General features: G+C 36.9%; 2 protein-coding genes across 5 annotated transcripts in view; one reads left to right on the plus strand and one right to left on the minus strand.

Moving 5' to 3' along the window:
* Positions 1 to 15,662, minus strand: part of mtmr4 (myotubularin related protein 4) — a 47,640-nt gene extending 31,978 nt beyond the window's left edge. The window contains exons 1-2 of one of the 4 annotated variants that reach the window (XM_055198198.2): positions 15,524 to 15,662; positions 7,732 to 7,838 (exon numbers count right to left, since the gene is read on the minus strand). In XM_055198198.2, the coding sequence (XP_055054173.2) occupies positions 7,732 to 7,734 (3 nt within the window). In that variant the 5' untranslated portion in view covers positions 7,735 to 7,838; positions 15,524 to 15,662. Of the gene's footprint in view, positions 1 to 7,731; positions 7,839 to 9,265; positions 9,388 to 9,579; positions 10,464 to 10,511; positions 11,261 to 15,523 lie in introns of those variants that run through there. The other 3 variants (XM_055198200.2, XM_055198197.2, XM_055198199.2) reach the window with 3 other exon arrangements.
* A 3,810-nt stretch (positions 15,663 to 19,472) lies between these two features.
* Positions 19,473 to 21,064, plus strand: part of hpda (4-hydroxyphenylpyruvate dioxygenase a) — an 8,191-nt gene continuing 6,599 nt past the window's right edge. The window contains exons 1-6 of the mRNA XM_055198203.2: positions 19,473 to 19,543; positions 19,746 to 19,772; positions 19,950 to 20,012; positions 20,300 to 20,404; positions 20,506 to 20,548; positions 20,744 to 20,826. Coding sequence (XP_055054178.2) covers positions 19,541 to 19,543; positions 19,746 to 19,772; positions 19,950 to 20,012; positions 20,300 to 20,404; positions 20,506 to 20,548; positions 20,744 to 20,826 — 324 coding nt within the window. The 5' untranslated portion in view covers positions 19,473 to 19,540. The remainder of the gene's footprint in view (positions 19,544 to 19,745; positions 19,773 to 19,949; positions 20,013 to 20,299; positions 20,405 to 20,505; positions 20,549 to 20,743; positions 20,827 to 21,064) is intronic.

Consider the following 21,064-nt stretch of genomic DNA (forward strand, 5'->3'; position numbering starts at 1 on the left):
TATTTTCCGCTCTTTGCTTTAAGCCGTTAGGGTTCAACTTTATACCCACAGTCTAGTCAATAGTATACCACAGTATAAGACCTACTTGGTGGGTATTTAGTAATGCCCCTTCTAATTGGTCTAATTTGGACATGCACTATTCAAAACTTTCAATGAGTAACTAAAATGTGCATCAGAGCATCTTTCAAACCATGTCTTATTTCCTGTGTCTCTGTAATTTAATGTAACATTTATGTCCTTTAAATAAAGAACTCATGCCACAATAAGTCAGAAAATAAACACTTATCCATCCTATTTGTCTTTTTATCTTTACTACACACACATTCACTTTCATGTGCGTTCATTGTCAGTATTCACTCAGAACATTGAGATGCGCCGCATGGCTGCAGCACAGGGGGAGGGGAATGCATCAGTGAGCAGTCACGATGAGCGAGAGACACTGAGAAAGAGAAGAGAGAGAGTATGCAGCGTACACCAATGACACAGCATTCTTCAGCATCTCTCCCCCTCCCTCACGTTAATCTCTCCTATTGTAACACACTGAGGAAGTCTCTCTCTCTCTCTTTCTCGCTCTCTCTCTGTGTATTCCCAGCATGCATTGCTGTCTGCTCTATAAGGACATGCTGTAATAGTCCTGACTGTAAAAGGGACACCGCTCAACACGTCTTTCCTCGCTTGGAGCGTGACGGACGTGCCACGATGTGCTATTCTGAGATTGTCACACCCCTGCAGGAGGGTCATGCATAAGAACATTTGAAGCCCTCTTGTCTTAATATGCCATATGCGGCACAATTTTGTCTGAAATAACCTACTTTGTTAAATTAGTATTATTTTATGACATCCTCCTTGAGGATGTGATATTTTTGGTGTGAAAACAGCAGCACCAAACATCGGTTCGTATAATAAGTAGGGCTTCCAGTAACGACTATTTTTTATATCGACTAATCGATTGACTAATTTATCGATTAATCGATTATTCTAACGACTAATTTAAGACCAAGAATAAACAAACATTCAATTAAACAGTCCTAAATCCCAATAACGTGACATACTCTTTTAATGTTGTATATAAATACCATTTACTAATTGAAAGTGATGCACGGGTTTCATTTTGGACTTTTCTTTTACATTTGAAGAATGCCATGTCGTCCCAGGAATAGCGGTCCGTGATATCAAAGCATTGTGAGAGCAGACTGCTCCGCATGCTTTCTAATCGCTCTCGTGGTACTTACGTTTTTTTGCGGATCAATCAGCCGTCAGGTGGCCGGGGCGCAGCAGATGTCATGACACAAAACATAAACCTTATGCACATACACAACAAAATAACAGAGTTTACCATCATGACACACATGATGTCACCATGATACTTATTTTAGAAAGGTGGCTGCCCCCACAGCACAACAAGAGTGTCACATATCACACACGAGCAACATGCTGGTGGACACGTGGCAGAAATACACGACAGAGGAAAATTGCAATTTCTCTTGTGGATGTAATAAAGTTAATGCACTCAGATATAATCAGGTCAAGGTGAGATACCCTCGAGAATTATTAAACAGCAGATACATGAGTATGATGATGAATACATTACACAGCGGCACAAGACTGTACAGAAATACACACGTCATAAATCACCCTCACGGACACGTCACGTACGCGACAAGATACAGTCTGCACAAGGTAAAGAGGTCATGGATCACCCTGAAGGAGTTAATTTTAAAAACAATGACCAGCTGACTGTACAATACGTCACTGTCAGTAGAAATGTTATCCAGGGTCCTGTGAGGTCGACTACAGTACAGCCTGCTCATTTTAGCGACACAGATCATTTTGGGATGAATGACAAAATAAAATGCAAGTTAAAGCCTCATGTAAGTTGCAACAATAACCTTTATTAAACAGTACATCAATGTCTGTATGAGTGGTCTGCGACAACGGCTGATTACATTGTACTATCTTTACACAAACTCTTTAGAAACCCAAATTCTGTGAGAAACTAATTCGAGTAAAATATTTGTAATAAAAGTAAACTATGAGCTAATTTAGACTTTTTTTAAATATCAGTCTCTCATCTGTATCCTCTAAATTGCAGTAAATCTAAATTAACTGGATCCAAGACTCTTAATGGGTTCATATGAAAAGACCATTCCAGTATATAACAGACTCTCATCTGTGCAGGTGAGATACAAGTGAGATCATCCGGTTCATTTCCACATAAGCCCTTTTCACACCGTGATTACGTAAAATATACGGAAAACGCATACGGGATTTGTCCGTGATCGTTTGGTTTTTGGTTCATTCACACTGCCAATGATTTTCTGGAATCTAAGCGTGCATTCACACAAATACCGTAAAGATCCCTTAAAGACACGTGACGTATTTTAAGTCCTGGACTTCCTAGTTTTTTCCACAGCATCTGAACTTTGCTAATTATCCGTGATTTCTCTCCCGATAAACCACGCACGTGCATTTTTGTTCATAAGGAGAGCTTCAGTCCAGTTTGCCAAAATTTCTCTTCATGCATGTTGATCTGCGTTTAAATCCCTGTGTCAAAGAGCTGAACCATAACTGCTTGTTGCGATGACACGCACGTCCCCAATCGAATCACTCCTTACGGCATTGTTTCTGCGTCTTGTTCACACAGGATGTGTTCTGTGAATGTAACGGCATTATTACTTGGTCCTCTTTACGGGGCGATCCCACAACATTTATGGGACGTGTTTGTGTTCACACAGAAGCATCTCTGCCAAATTTACAAAAGTTTTCTGGGACCAAAAGTGCTGTGTGAATGGGGGTTTAGTCTCACACACACACAGGCCATTATATAACAGACAAAAGTAAAGATTGGTAAAACTAAACAATACCACACACATAAAACTTTACTAAAGGAAGATCTAGTAAAACTCACATTGCTGAACTCAATACCAGCGCTTTTGTTGTCCAACATAACAAAAGTCTGACTGACTTCAAGTGAAAAAGAAAGTTGAACAGGTACACATTGTGTTATTTGGGTATTGAAACGCAGGCACACCTGTTTGTCAAGCCTGTGAGCTAATAAGAACTGAATCTGATTTAAGGTAGCAAACGAATGCAGAATTGGGTGTACGTTTACTTTTAAATAATACATTTTACTTTATTTTGTCAGAATTACAAATCATACATGCAATAATGGGTTTGTATTTTCATATCAAATTATATAAATTTAGTAAGAAATGCCATGTAGCAGCAATTTATGTTACTTTTTCAAATATGACTTGATCATGACCTTTAAAATGTGTGTGGCTATTTTTCTGTTCTTAAAGTAAAAAAAAGTAAGATTTTTGTAATAAAATATCCAAAACCACTTGCACAGTGTGATATATTTCTTGTGCACTTACGTTATCCCAAAAGTTCCCAAGGATTTGTAAAAGTTCCTATTTTACATAATGACTTGTCCCTTGTAATTGTCACCCTTTTAGTAACTTAAGTCTAAAGGGCCGTTCACATTATAACGAAAACGTTAACGTCCACATCACCGAAAGATAACAATACATTTATGCTAATTCACTCACGCATACAGCACTCGTCCAAATCACTTGCCTTTAATATTGCATATTTCTTGTAATAAAAACTTTTGCAAATGTTTACATGTCACTGAATATGTAAATATGCTGTTTGTGTTGCATTTACACAGCGAGTAACCAGCAGATGTAATCAACACGTAACTCTAACTATTAGATCCACTGTTTAGTGTAATCTCTTACCTTTTAGCGTAGTTAATGTAGTAGAATAAAAACATTACGTAGTCAATTTCACAGTAACTGCATCAGTGCTGGATACCTGAGGTTACTTTATATTATAGACCCGTCGTTTCAATTGCGCGTGCACTTGAAGTTCAAATAGATTTGATTGGCTGTCAATGGTTTTTCCGTTCATCAGATGGGGAAAAAACTCGCTCAGAAAGTGATCCAAACGAAATCGTTTATTGTATCTTTATCGTTTTGGTTTTGGTGTGAACTCTGCTATTCTCTTTAATATAAAACAATTTTTAAACTATATTTTTTATAGTTATCGTTATTGTTATAATGTGAACAGTCCTTAAGACTCTTAGGTAAAAAAACATTAATCCATAAACATTATTAACAAATTCCTTCGTATCCCTTGATAATATCACTAAGCTACGCCTTGTTATAGTAAAATAGCAAACTCTATTGGTGAAAATCCTACATATTGTGCCTTTATGGATGGGTACAAGCAAATCATGTTTGTCTACAATCGACTGACTGCCTTACTACAAAAAATGTAACAAAACAAACATAAAATTTGTTACAAACAATGGAGAAGAGTCTAAGACATTGAAAAAGTTAACACATTCAATGCGTCTCCGCAGGCACCATTTTCTCGAGACAATTAAAGACGCCACACAATGTAAACAGCGGTTGTTGCGATCCAAAAAGAACCATTGAAAATTAGACCAACCATACGGCCTCATGCCCTGAATTCCTCTCACGCTTCACTGGATAACAACATGATGACTTTATGAAGAGCTCCACACACGCTCTGTTCTGGATCCACGGCAGTACAGTACAGTATTGGCCTGGCAGTGATTTACATTGGCCTTAAGCAGTGAGGATCACATGCGTTCTTAAGTGAGATGAGAGAAAGGCGGTTCTTTGTTTACAGCAGACGCTAAGTGTTTAATAAGAGTCAAGGGGATGCATTCGCTCGCATGCAGAGTATGACATCATTATTCAATACTTCAGTGTAAACCCCACAGCTGTTTGTTAAAAAAATGGTTGCTTAAAGAGCATTAAAACACGTGTGGACAACTGAGAAAATGTGCATTTTGTGCCGCAAATGTAAAACGAATAGTTCCGAAAATGTTTCATTCATTGGAGGCAATGCATCATTATACAACTTCTTTGTGTCATCCCTATAGTCCATAAATGTGTTAAACTGTCTTTGAAGGTTTACTGCTTTGTATCGTTATTCTAAGTAAACAAATATCGCATCCCTAGCGTAGACAGGGTTCCCACACCTTAGTTAACTTCAAATTCAAGGACCTTTCAAAGACTTTCCAGGTCCAATACCCTCAAATTCAAGGGCTAAATGTGGTGACACATTTTAAGTGAGAGCAAGGCTACATTGTGTTATCTTTTAAGATACATTGTTACAGTTCCCTTTCAAGGAAACTCGTGCTGCGTCACTGCGGTGACACTTTGGGGACACCTCCAAGGGTAAGTATGTCTGAATGTGTATATCAAATTCAACCAATGATGAGGCTTATCGACAAAGACAAGGTGACGCGTGAGGAAGTATATCGCTATCTGAAATATTGAGAAAGAGGGCGTTACAGGGACGCAGGAAGTATGGCAAGAGAGACGCAGCGTCTCGTTCCCTTATCAGGAAACAACAGTTACATACGTAACCCAAGACGTTTTCATGTGTCAAACAACAAAAAAGCATTTTGGTGTGAATCAACATTCGCATACAGAAGATATAAGCATTTAAAGCAAACAGTTTATGATATTATCCTACACTACACAGGGAATAATATGGATTTTTTTCCAGAAAACTTCTTGTATAAAATAGATTCAAGCACTTTCAATGACCTGTATCTATGGATGTATATTTTCAAAAACTTTCAATGGCCTTGAATTTTCCCCCAGATTCACAAAATTTCAAAGATTTCAAGGACCTGTGGGAACCCTGCGTAGACTACAGCAACATTCGTCTCAGCCTCAGACGGCACGGCCACAGACCGATAGGGCTGTGTATCGCCAACAATTTCCCGATACGATACGTATCCCGATACAAGGGCCCCGATACGATGCGCATCACGATACAAGACTATTTTGAATTACATTTTTGTTCTGAATTTAGTAACATTATTATTATTATCATCTGGTTATTGTACATTGAATAAGCAGTGTTGTAACAGTTGTGTTTTTGCAATTAATTTATTAGCTTCTGGGGTAACTCATAGAAATACTTAAAATCCCAGAGTTAGTACTTATGTTTTTTTTAAAGCAGTTTTACAAAGATGGTGCCTTACTCTAGGCATTATATTTGTCTCTCATTATTCTATATCTATGAATATATCTATAAACATGCAGTCAGACTTAATACTATTTAATAGAAATCAGATTATTAATGTGACAGCTATAGAAAGGAGCTCTGTATCTCTTCTCTAGACGTACACTTTTCACATGCAAATCTTTGTCGTGTTTCTTCTTAATTGCATTAGTACTGTTTTATAAGAGAGGGGCTAATAAAGCCCTTTGCAGTAGTATAGGCTAAGATATCTGCGCTTTCATACTGAATGCGCGCGAGAGAGAGAGCGCGCAAGTACGCGGCTCGCTATACAGGCACGTGCGCCAGCAAGACAGACACGCAAAGTGAAAGTATACCCCGCTACCTTTAACTCTACGTTGCCTACTCCGTGGGACACATGCGTCCTTTCCATGTGGATCACGGATCAACAGCGATTCGTCACGTTACTTTTAAAAGTGCATCCGAATCGATACGGAAGGTGCTGTATCGATGCGCGCATCGTCAGGCGTCCATGACGATGTATCGTCGTATCGATATTTTGAACACAGCACTACAGACCGATGGCTGTACAACTGATGCATTTAACTGGAAACACTTTAGCGAATTCAAAGTCGTCCTCTGATTGGTTAAATTATACAAGATCCTCGGGAGAAGCATGTCACATTCTTTAACGGTCCGCCTGGAAACAGTTAGTTTGTTGCTGTAAATGTCCCAATTGGGAGAGTTTATTTAAACGTTCACGTTATATATTTTGGTTGCATTTTTGAGTTATTAAAACTGTAACTGCTTAACTAAGCTTGTTAAAGTAAAGTATCGATAAATTAATTGAATCGAATCATAATTGCACCGAAGAAATGTTTGATGTATCGCAAACATCACATCCCTGGCAGAGATAGTCGACACTGTATCCACATGAGCCCTGTTCATGGGGTCGGACCGCTAACTTGAAATATTGCAGCGAAAAGATGAAATAAAATCCAAAATCTGAGTCACAAATCCAGACGGCAGGTGGCCAAGCGTGTTTTTATACAGTGGATACGTGGCGAGGTATTAGCATTCACTGACCTCTCTTCAAACACGTATACGATAACATCAAAGATCTTTGACATCTGCTGTACGCTACGCTGCAGTTTTACTGGGAAAATCTGTTACGCTGGAAGAGCAAGCGGTGAAAAACAGGAAGACGGCGGTGTGCATGCCAACACGACGGTCAAGAATGAAGGGTCACGCTGCTCTTCAGAACACAACAATTAAAACAAACATGTGTCACATGACATACAACATACAAGAACAGATATAGAGCGTGAGAAAACAGGAAAACCACAGCATACGGGTGAAATCAATCTTTATCCAGCAATAAAAGAAGTGATTTGTTCATACAGGTAACAGGAGACGTCTCGACTTGTGCTTGGAGCCAAAAGGCATTTTCTCCAGTGTTCGCCGAGCCATAAAAAATACAGTTACCTTCTTTCTCAGCCTGCAGAAATGACCAACGTCACGCAGTGTGTGTCTGGGAAAGATTGTCTTTGAAGTAAATAAACTCTACATAAATTATAAGATGAAAAGCAAAAGCCCAGTAATTTGACCCTACAACTTTCAGCAAATAAACAACATTCCATCCTTACAGGTCAAAGTTCACATAATCCTATAACCCTGAAACAAACACACACACACATTTGTGATTGACACATCACTCACCATGTTCTCTGTGGATCTGTTTTTAATTTCGTCTCAGCTTCAGCTCCTCCAGCTCTCCTCACCTCGACCGGCCTCGCACCTCACAGCGACAGCTCACGGGACACAATCTGAGAAGAAAAGCATCAGTCAGTGAAAGATGAAAACTGTTTAAACTTACACCACAACAATGAGCATGTACCAGGACAAGAATATAAACTGTCAGTGACAATAACATCATGTTTGTACTCTTGCCACATGATGTTAAGATGTTGAGGGTGATTGCTATGTGAAATATCTTTGCTTTACACAACTAAACACATCATGTGCAGAATATACTGACACAAAAATAAAACAGCATATATCTGCGTGCACACACATCAGTTTGTGTGATAAATGATCGCTTGCAGTATGCAGTTTTGCTCATATCTAAAAACTTTCTTAACCCTCATATCTCTCCCTCGGTCTCTGGAATGCTCAGCGCTTGGCGTTTTTCCTGCTCAGAGTCCGAGTAGTTTACAAAATGAAACGAAAACATCTTCAGACACGGCCACAAACAGGCCTGAACATGCACACACACACACAAAGTTATTAGTGAAGTTTGTCAATATACAGGTACACACTGTATACACACCTTGGCTGAGCAAAGAGCTAGTTAGTTTAGTTTAAATCCGTGGGTGTGTATCAAAAAATAAAAATCTCTTCTCACGCCCCACAAGATGATGAGTCGATAATAAAATTTAAATAATAAGAGATGTGTGACTAATACTACGTCATTCATTTCCCGATATGTTTAATAAATTAACTTAAAGTTGAATGAGACTCTAACTTTATTTCTGAATGGGACACGATCCTGCTGCGTGTGTGTACTCATCATGGCAGCGCATGCTGTTTTGAGCTTTCACCCCATGCTGCTCTTACACACTGAGATGACCTTGATCCCCAGCTATAGACTCACTAATAGGATGAGCTTTGATTTACAAGAAAAGGAAAGCGAAAACTCCACAGGTGACTCGAGCTGGCGCGACACAAAGATACAACCAACAACATGACAACTGTTGATACACAAGACACACCCACTCGCTGCTTATTATTACTTTTAAACACAATTCTTACTATTATTATGAGTTATCAAATTTAACATTAACAGGAAAGTCATCAAAACTATTGGAAAACAGACACGCCCATCTTATGCGCCCTCATTAAACTGTATTACACATACAAGCAACACATTAGCATCAATGAAAGATATCAGACAGATAGCGGACATGATCTCTGTTATACACATGTAAACCAATTTCTTGATCATTTGGATAAACTAACTGACTAACAGAGCTCCAGAAGTCAAACAAAACCATAACTATTGTAACTATTGTAATGTTCATTTATTCATTCCTTGTTTGCTTCACTGTTTACAATGTCCAAAACTGCCATATGTCGTTGTTTGTCTATTCTGTGTGTATAACTGATTTTTTTCCAATAATAATTAATAAAACAAATAAAAAAGTAATCAGACATGAACAAAATGTGTTCATAAAGTTTTAAAATATGTAGTTACCTGAATGCAGACTTTACCCACAATGCAACACCGCAGAGATTTGCTGTACTTTCTCATGCAAACACACACACACCCCTTTGTTCACACATTACACACACAGCGCAACTTTGAAAGAGAGACACAGGAGTCACTAACTTCATCTCACGGCAAGATACAAGTTAAAAACTCGCGCCAAGCGCAACATTGTAGCAGTGAAACATTCCACAATGTAACAGTGTAGCAGCGGAACATTCAAACGTCAGACAAACTGATACAGTTACACGCGCAACGCAACAATGTATCAACAACTGTTAAATAATCGCTTCAGCTCTTACCAGGGCGCGAACAGAGATACTCCAGTGGATTTCATGTCACGCTCACGTCCGTCCACGCATACAGCGCGCGCACACACACAAAGCACGAGCGCGGTGGGCGGGGCTTCAAGTACGCGGCACAGGGCGTGTAGTACGTGACAGCGCTGATCAGGAACACGCACATGCAAAGGTTTACATCGCTCTGCGTGCATTTATATCACCGCGTGTTGTCATGCATGCGGGTTTGTTGTTATCACAGAGAACATAACGCTCGTCTGCTCTATTTCAAGCCCATAATAAACTTTGGGACACACGAGTAGCCGGATTCCTCCATTCACACGAGGTTTAGTGGAGCTCCTCCCCATTGCTTCACATCAATATTTAAAGGCCACCCTACACTCACAACTTCTAACCAATAAAATAATCCAAACCCTAATGTGGACAAAACTGACAAAGGCAAATGTCACATGAGACCACACCCACCCTAAACTTCCAGCATGAGAGATGAGAGAAAGTGATGGCATTTGTAATTAAGGCATTCATTGTTCGTTGTGAAGCAGTAAGTTAAAGAGTAAAATGTGTCTCATGACCTGATTGTGTATTTGAGCAACAATAGGCTATCATTTATAAAAACTACATTTTGCCATTTTAATTCCATATAATTTAGTGTCATAATTCTTGACAGTCCAGTGAAATTAAAAACCAAGGAGGAGATTATAAAATCCACTGACATGAATACTTTAGTTTCATTTATCACATTGAGAATGAAAGGTCAGTGAAACTGTAGCAGGATAGTATATTATTGCAAACCCAGGAACACACACACTCACACACACACACGCACACGCACACGCTTCCCCATACTTTCTATGATTTCTGACACACCCCCTTAAAACAAAACTCCTTCTATGGAAGAAAACACATTGCCAAGTACATTATACATCGTGTCTCACCTGTCTCAGGTGTGTCTCAGCAGAGTTTAATCATGTCTTACAGAAGAGCCAAAGAAAGCAAAGGTCCGAGAGTTCTTCAAACTGTTCAGAGTGTGGGCGAATGTTACTCTACCCGCCTCCATGAACTTTCCATTTTCTCTGTAAAAAAAAACTCCCTGAGTCTGAGGCAGAGTTACAAGTTAACAGACCTGGAAATGACCAGGCATGGGTGGAAACACCCAATAATAATCATAACATTGGATATGGTTTTTAATATCTCCATTTCATGCAATTCCCTTAATCTTTCAAACACAAATCACTGCATGATCCTAGAGTTTTTTTTGTGACTTGTGTGTCAAATATAAACAGCCACACACTTCCATAAGAGCAAAGCTCGAGTGTCAATGATCACAGCCGCACCCACATCAGTGCTGCACAGGTCCAAACACGCTAGACCTCATCTGACTTTACACTGTATGAGACAGAAACACACAAGCACACATGTACAAACTCAGACTGAAGTACTTCTCTATGATAAACTCTGCCCTTCTCAAATGATGTGTGATTGATTACCTCGGCCTACATTCATTTCATGTACAAAGTACCAAAAAACAGGGTCACTGGTGAAATATCTACTATATCACACAACTTCATTTAATAGGTAAAGAATAACTAAACACAGACTTTACATTTGCCATTCAATTCTGATGTGTTAAACTACTTATTCAATTACACTTAACCATCCTGCTTAAATCCATGTAGGACCAAAAAATGACTTACGTGTATATAAATAAAATACATAATGCATAAATAAATAAATGCAGAAATACGTAAATAAATGTAGAAATACATACAAAATATAAATAAATAAACCAAAACTATTGCAAACATAATGAAACAAATAATACAATTACAAGTTGATACTTTTGACAAAATATACATTTATTCATATTTGCATTTATTTCTGCATTTATATATATATATATATATATAAATAAATACATACATATATATATATATATATTTTATGCATTTATATATATATATATATATATATATATATATATATATATATATATATATATATATATATATATATATATATATATATATATATATATTTATTTATTTATTTATTTATTTATTTATTTATTTATTTATTTATTTTTTATGCATTTATGTATGTATTTATTTATATATTTCAGTATTTTTACATTTATTTATTTCTGCATTTATGTATTTATTAATTTCTTTATTTCTGATGCATTTATTTATGAATTTGTGTATTTATATACACTTAAGTCATTTTTCGTCCTCCATAAAAACTGCTCAAGCCACTGTTATAAAGAACTTGACTGACCTGGACTACTTTTTAGCGAATGTGCATCTTAGTAAAAACTGTGCCTGCAATGCCTGCATGCAACCATCTCTCTATGTTAACATACTGCCAAAGAAACTATATTTCTAAAATAAATTTTCATGTTAGGGGTCACCTGCTTTCCATTTGTTATTAAAAAAATCTGATCTTTTTTAGCACCATTACTGTTGTTGATATCAATGTAATGAATTATCTTTTCTCTGAGTCAGAAAACATTGATGACAGACTGTGTAACATTAAGACACTGCTGAGATGTTTGACTCTACAGATCAGCAGGTGGATGCGTCTTCAATTATCACATCTACTCTGAAATCACAGGTATAAACATCTGTATATCTCTCTAACCATCTGATTCATAATCATACACACAGAATATCTGATGTAAAACAACAAGACAGGTATCTATAACCTAAAGAAGCTGTAAATAAATAACTAACAGCACTTAATTACTGAGTAAAGGGTAAAATCGTACAGCTTGTGGAGAGTTACGAATTTAAGAAAGATCAAAGTGAGAAACCATTTAGTTGTGTCTGATCAGCATGTGCCTTCGCTTAATCATTATAAACATTTGGCAACGTAACAAAGCTTTTTCATTCCAACTGATATATTTATTCAGTGGCCAGGCATGGAAACTGGGAAAATTACAACCAGCTTCCACACAGCAGCGGTCACAAAACAAAAACAGACAAAACAAAAGTCACCATCTGTTTCAATGAAAACAGAAGATACAATCTAGGATCTGTTTCAGGGACTGAACAAAAGCATAAAGCGAAGGTCTAAGGAATAATATCAGGTGCTCAAAGAGACTCAGTGACCTCTAAAGTCTTATCTACCTGAACCACAATTTAAACCAGAGACACAAACAGCATCATTAGATGAGTAAATTCAATACACTGAAATTGCTGGCCTGTGAAAATTGGATTTTGTGAGCCTGCTTAGCAAAGACAGCGAAATGATTTCATTTATTTTCTTTGGATCTGCATATGGACAGGAGGAATACAAACAAATCAAATCATTTATCTAAATCATTTCTAAGCCATTATACTAGGAGTTTGCATAATCAAAATAGGACAAAAACTCCAAGATTTACACTGAAGAGGGACCTGAGACAGACTTTTTTGTGCTTTTTAACAAGAACTTCCCAGATTGTGGTGTAAACAAGATTTAGATTTTCTTAAAAAAAAATTCTGCTTTCGTTGTTATCATCACAAGACTTTTAAATAACCATAATTTTCCCTTCTAAACATGCTAGGGTTTATTTCAGTTCTCTAAACTTAGAAAATAAAGTTTCACTTCTCATTTCTCTCCATTGCTATATGAGCACTTTCAGGTCAAGTTAGGTAAAATCTAGTTTATATTTCAAAGTACAAAATAACACGACTGACATATTCTCCTTATCGTTCTGAAGATATGATACACAAACAAATACAATGTGTCAAAGTGCAGGAGCCAAGAGGTTAAATACTCAAAATATCTGATATTAAAGCTGTAAAACTCATGAGCATGTGACTGTGACGAAAACTGTTCTGTTCAACATTTCTGCTGAAAATGCAAGTGGGGTTTACATGTGCAAAAGTTACCATCAATGCCAGTGTCAAGTGTGATTACTAGAATGTTGCTATGTGGTTACAAACGTAAACTAAGTGTTTTAGCTTTAAACCAAGGCTACATTTACACAACAACGATGTAGAAAGAGAAAAAATTTCCTTTATGTTTAAAAAAAAAAGTTTACATGACAATGCTGTCAAAAAGATTTGTGTTTACAAGGATCCACGAAGTGCGCCAACACAACTAAAAGCGCCATATTACGCATGTCAGGCCAGTCAGGCTTCGTAAAAAACATTACACATCTCTGCATATACTTATTCTTCTACAGAGCAAATTATACAAGACGGGGAAAGCTTTTTTAGCTGGTGGTAGAGGTATGCTTATAAGTGATAACGGACTATAAAGCGCAAACATTTGGTAAACTTATATTAAGCAACACAAACACAGTCCTGTAGGCCAACATTGTTGTTTTGATTATACTCATGGATTGCCTATAGACTGAATTAACACATGTGCATGACGTCACTGAGACAACAAGACGTAGTTTTCAAAAACTTGCACTTTGAAACCCGTCTTCAAATGTTTGCATTTTCAGAACCACAAAACGCTGTGTAAACGAACAATCAAACTGCACAAAAATATTCCCAGTTTTGGTTGAAAATATTGTGGTGTAAACAGTCCCTAAAAACTCTGCTATATAACTTTGTAGGAGATGTTTCTCCTTGCTCACACACTAGTACTGTTTACTTATCTTTTCATGTCACAGAGGTACATAAGCTCCTAGCAAAATCCCAGAGGTTTCTTATGGGAGATAACAGTAACTCAAAGCCATTACCATAGACACACAAACATTCTTTTCTCAGGCTACAGGGACCTACATTCAGAGCGGTGCTCGGTCAAATGGCTATTTAAAGTACAGTCTGACCTGTAACGTGAGCATGGCCTATCAATTAGACATTTCACCTTATGCAGTGGAATGGAACGCTGGGCTTCCCAGTCAGAGCAATGAGAGCGGGAGTATAAAGTGGGTTCATATACGTGCCAGTTACTGCTGCTTACTGCTTGAATTCTCACATTACAAATCAAATAAATCAACAGCAATCTCCAAAAAAGAGATATGAAGAATTATGGGTAAGAATGAGTGCTAGAATTGAACTGCAGATTTACTATCAAAAGAACTGACCATGAACCAATACATGCAATTAACATGCAGATAAATGCAACATAAAGCACATTAAATATTAGCATGATGCACACAAAAAATGAAAAACACTTCCATGGCATGACTTGAGTATTGGGCAGGACTATATGCACATCATGGCACAGTTTTGGTCAAAAAGGTAATGAATAACCATGGTGTAGGAATATTTTTAACATGCTGGATGCAATTCCATCACATCATAAGCATTCGGTAGTGAATGACTTCAATACATAATGACAATATTTTAGCTTGCATGTATCGATGTACCCCCAAAGTACCATACATCTCTTGTTTACAATATATTTTACAAAAAATTGTTATCTGACTATAATGACACTATGATAAAGTATTTAAACATTTTAACTTTTTTATACATACATACACATATATTCACATATCCACATACATACATACATGCATACATACATATTTAGGTAGATAAAGGTACTAACTTACTAGTCAAACTAGTGTATGTCTTTTGTTTACTATGTCTGTTGTTGGCTCAAGTAAGGAAAAGGCGGGTGTAAATTAATGTAAATATATAAAGGATCATCCACACGATGCTACAAAAAATGTGTATTCAATGTATGGACAGCATTGTGTCAGATAGACTCCATATTTAAACCCAAAGTTTTATGATGAGACTTTACAGCAATTTAACCCGGCTCGTGTCCGTGTGTGTGTGTTTAGTATGGGTGGAGGATAGACAGCCTGTGTAACAGAGCAGCTGACCAATGCATCCACATTGGCACACATGGTTGCCTTAAACCAGATAAAAACCAACTTAAATCAATATCAAATCCTGCGCGTTTATGCTACAAAGCAGGCTGATAAGCGTGGCCGCGAAAATATACATCAATAATAAAGTTATCGTGATAGAAAACGAAATATGATGAAGATACTCACTGTGAAATAATCAGCTGACACAACGGTGACTCAGTAGACCGCACTACTTCCGCATTCACTGGCGATGACCTATACGGCAGCCAATCACGACAAAGCAAGTCTGCGCAGTCCACCAATGGGGACACGGAGTAAATGTATACGTCATGAATTTACAGTAATTTAGCCAATCGGTAGCTACGGCAGGATAGCGGCTCGAACAACTGCACGCCTGAATGGGCGCGAACACACCCACAAGCGAACCAATCAGAGCGAAGCTCTGCTTCAAGGAGGGGGAGGAGGTGAAAAATGAGCCAATAGAAAATCACAGCGCGGCACTACGCGAGCACGTGATTTACAGGCAGGACGTGAGCTACTAGAGCGACGATTGCTTTTCAGACAACTCGGATTTAAAACAATTTAATCTGAATTAAGTAATATTTAAAGTATGTAGTTACATTAAACGATTAGTGTTACTAATGATTTAGTAATATTCAAATATTTAAGGTGTTTAGTAACATTTAAAGAACGCCATTATTTCCGGGTTGAGGTGGGAAATATCCTAAATCCGAGTTGTCTAACCCAGCAAAACGAGTTGGATGTAATTTTTAAGTTGACGTCACAATGAAATTGTCATTGTTTAACAGTCAAATATGAGATATTAATTAATTAGTAATTAATTAACTCTTTAACATTTTGTCCTAATAACTTGAAGTTAATTTAAAGTATAATTACAAAACGTATGTATTTACATGGTACAAATAATTTTATTGCACTACTACAGTATTTTAAAGAACATCATTGTATTACCATAATCCCTCAGTATACTATTTGTTTAAATGCAGAATAGATTCAATAGAATGCATGATCTTTAGCGAGATAAGATTACAGTACATTTGTATGGTAGTGGTATATGGAGGTATATAATGCATTTAATGAGCATAAAACTTTGCAGTAAGTTCGATCAGTTTACTTCTATAAGACATGTTCAGGGTTCAGTTATTCTTTAACTGTAAGTCCAACAAACACGATAAAGTCTTTGAAGTGAAGAAATCAATGATTATCTGCTCATTAACACAACTTCAGTGTCTCATGGGTTAACCTCACTGTGTGTGTTTGGGTTAAAGCTCACAGCTATTTCTGAACAGGCTTTGGTCTTTAATCAGAGATTGGCAGCAGGACATCAGTTTGACATCAGATGCACCACCCCACCTATGAGCCAATACTAGAACAGGACCTGTACACATACGTGCCTACCTGAGAGTCTAATACAAATTTATTTGGGCGAGGCAAAATTTTAAAACTATAATGAATTAATTATGCACTTTATCTGATCGTCTTCCTCTTATCATGGTGGGCAAAATTTAGGGATCTCCCTATCAATTCAACAAGTGGAATTTGAATGAAAGTCTCCAAAATGTTTGAATTTAAAGTGACAGAAATGTGCTGAATCGCATAGCAACACAACAGAATTATAAATAAAACAAAACATAAATAAAAAAATATTTTTTATACAAATTTTACTTATTCCATATAAGTATAAATCTCAAATAGATTAATTTATAATTCCTTTATATGAGTTCATTTTATCATAATCTGTAAAGTGCATTTCAAACATGAATTAATCTGTATTATTAAAGTCTTAACTGTTCTGGTTTCATTTACACAAAAATTAAAATACATTTTGCATTTTTCTGCCTCTATTGTAATGAAATCTAAAAGAAATGTGTGGTTGATTTATGAATGTCATGCTGTCGTCATACATGTATGTTTACATGTAAAGAATGCTGATTGGTGAATCCCATGATTCCACCCTCAGCTACAGAAACATGTGCTTGTTATCATCAATCACTTTGATTCTGTGTCTAAACGTCATGACAGACCACATTCAGCTGAACCCGGGACAAAGGTTGTCTGATAATCTGTGTCCTTAAAGCTTGGGTTAAAATAACTGCTGAAAACTAATGCAGACATTTTCTTAATCTGACAAAACTTTAAAGACAAAATATAATATTACTCAAAACAGTGCTCTAGATGAATTGTTTTCTACACAAAAGTTATTTCTGTTGGCTTGTCAAATGCGAGAGAACTGTCGTGTGTTAGTTTCAGTTAGTTTCGTTATGTGATATTAGACCTTTACATCTAATTGTCTGTATTATCATGATTTTGCTGTTGATATGGACTAAATGTGATATGACTGAACTAAACAGGAAGGTCAAAGTTTACTGTAGATCTATTTCATGTTCATGTCTCAAAATAAACTTCAGCCCTGACATTAAAACACCAACAGCAATAACAATCATATTCATGTCAGCAATATGCTGTGTCAGTAATTCTCCTCCCTGACTCCCTCTAGTGTAAAACATGGGCTATAATAACATATATCATTCATAATAAGAGTAAAATTGTAAAGTTACCACACTTGAGTTGACTGTATCTTCAATTAAAAGGCTGTTGATCTGTCTGCCTGCATGTCTGTCGTTTGTCCGTCCATCCAACATTCATCCATCCATCCATCCACCTACCTACCTACCTATCCATCTATCCATCCATCGATCCATCCACCTACCTATCCATCTAACCATCTTATCCATCCATCCATCCACCTATCTACCTACCTACCTACTTATCCATCCATCCATTCACCCACCTACCTACCTACCTATCCCTCCACCCATCCATCCACCCACTTACCTACCTGTCCATCTTATCCATCTATCCATCCAACCATCCACCTACCTACCTTTTCTTTTATCCATCCATCAATAATCCATCCACCTACCTAACTACCTATCCATCGATCCATTCACCTACCTATCCATCTTATCCATCCACCTACCTACCTACCTACCTACTTATCTATCCATCCATTCATTCATCCACCTACCTACCTACCTACCTATCCCTCCACCCATCCACCCATCCATCCACTTACCTACCTATCCATCTTATCCAGCTATCCATCCATCCAACCATCCACCTACCTACCTACCTTTTCTTTTATCCATCCATCCATCCATAATCCATCCACCTACCTAACTACCTATTCATCTTATCCATCCACCTACCTACCTACCTATTTATCTATCCATCCATTCATCCACCTACCTATCCCACCACCCATCCATCCCTCCATCCATCCACTTACCTGCCTACCCACCTATTCATTTTATCCAACCAACCATCCACCTACCTACCTACCTACCTACCTTTTCTGTTATTCATCCATCCATCCATCCACCGACCTTACTATCCATCCATCCTACCCACATACTTACCTACATACCTACCGACCTACCTATTCTTTTATCCATTCATCCATCCATCCACCTACCTACATACTGTACTTACTGTACATACCAATCGATCCATCTATGTATTTAGGTCTGTCAAGGATATAAAATGCATAGTAGCACACACAAAAAAACACACAATAAATAACATAACACACATGTACTGAGGTTTAATTCATATGCAGCTATTTAAAACATTGACACGGTGCTTTAAAAACTTACTTTAAAATATCTTTTAAATAGATCAAGAGATGGTACAGTTTCCCTGAAACTCATTTCATGCATGTGGAGTATAATTAAAGTTTCTGTGTGGAAAGTTAACATCGTAAGTAAACGTTTTTCTGTTGTTCTGGTAGGCTACAGCAATATCAAGAAACTAGATACTGCAGTAACTTACCTGGTAAAACTTTTAAAATAAAAAACTATTTATTATTTCTTAAGCACGGTGGAGAAACGCAGGTGTCATCTGCAGAAGGCTAGAGCTTTTCACTTTTCTGTCACTCTTCTTAACCATTTTGTGATGACTTTAAATTTTAGTGAACGTATGAAGTGGATTCCCCCTACATCAAAACTATGACCCCAAGCTCTGGAAGTGACGTGTGTGTGTACAGTTTTTTGGCTGGATGGATTAAAGAGGTGCGTGACCTAAGGTTCATTCACCGCAGCACATAAAACAGCTAGTATCTGTGGATAAGATTTCTTTACTTCTAATCAATTCTGTTGACCAGAACCCATCGAGATCATCAGCATGGTGAGTCATTAATCCATTTAGGGCATTTTGACAGATTTCCTAAAGATTACAGTGCAAATTCAAGATATTTCTTTGGATTTATTACATTAATGCAGAAGTATGTGTTTTAAAATATGTTATATTAAAATATATAAGACTGTACTTGTATGTACAATCTACACACACAGTAAGTTTGTGTATCAATCTTTTTAATCCTCTTTAGACTTCCTATACTGACAAAGGAGAAAAGGTATGACTGCTAATTTTGATAAGCTATGAGTTTTCTTTTTACTTCAGTATGAATAATTTCACAAGGTTTAAAATGTAGAAACTTATTTTTCAATAAACATGTTTCATGTCTCTTACACAATGTCACATATTTTATGTATATAAATGTATGTGTGCATATATTTATTTTTTGCTGTAGCCGGAGAGAGGGAAATTTGTAAAGTTTCATCATTTGACATTCTGGGTTGGGAATGCCAAACAGGTGAGTCTTCTGTGAAATAATACAAATATTTCAGCCCACTAAATGACTGACAGATAGCATATCATCGCAGATGAGTTTAAAAACACTGAATTCATTATTACTGCATAGGAAGGATTTTCTGAGGATGAATAACAGTATCATCAAAAGTCAAAAGTGATGCAACTTTAATCATTTAACTTAAATGTATATCTGCAAAACAAATGCAACCTATATTTTTGGAGAGGGTGATAATATGGACATGCATGTGAATGTGATCACTTGAGTCAGCTGATCTTCTGTCTTTATAGGCCGCTGTGTTTTACTGTGATAAGTTTGGGTTCGAGCCGCTGGCATATAAAGGTTTAGAGACGGGCAGCAGAGAAGTTGTGTCTCATGCTATCAAACAGGACAAGGTGTGTGCATGTTATACACACATACACACACGAGACATTTACATTTCATACAAGTTTTTTAAAAGGTTTAAATGCACCATATATGTTTGTTGTTTTTACAGATAATATTTGTCTTTGAATCAGCTCTGAATCCTGGAAATGAGGGTATTTTTATCATGAAAATTATTCTGAAGCATTCTTATGGAAAAACTGTGTGGGCTATTTAATAACCTCAATGAAAAGAAACCACACATTTTACTGTAATGGAACACAAATAAAACTGTAACATTCAGGGTTAAACATGTCTTTTATTTCAAATGTTAGAAGGCTTAAGTGTTAAACAAGTGTTTCTTTCCTCAGAAATGGGGGAGCATCTTGTTAAACATGGTGATGGGGTGAAAGACATTGCTTTTCAGGTGGAGGACTGTGACTTTTTAGTCAAGGTACATCAGCTGTGTTTTTGTCATTTACCACTAGTGGGCAGAATTACAACAGATGTTGAGTTAAAGCAGAGCTTTAAAGAGATAGTTCGCCAAAAAATGAAAATGATGTCATCATTTACTTACCCTAAAGTTGTTAAAAATAATCAGTGAATTAATGAATTTATAGTAAATACATTTCTTTGATCTGCTGAACACATGATGATGATGTTTTGAGCAATGTTTGTAATGAAACCATGCA

This window comes from Misgurnus anguillicaudatus, chromosome 22 (genome assembly GCF_027580225.2).
Source record: "Misgurnus anguillicaudatus chromosome 22, ASM2758022v2, whole genome shotgun sequence".
NCBI classification, from domain to species: Eukaryota; Metazoa; Chordata; class Actinopteri; order Cypriniformes; family Cobitidae; genus Misgurnus; species Misgurnus anguillicaudatus.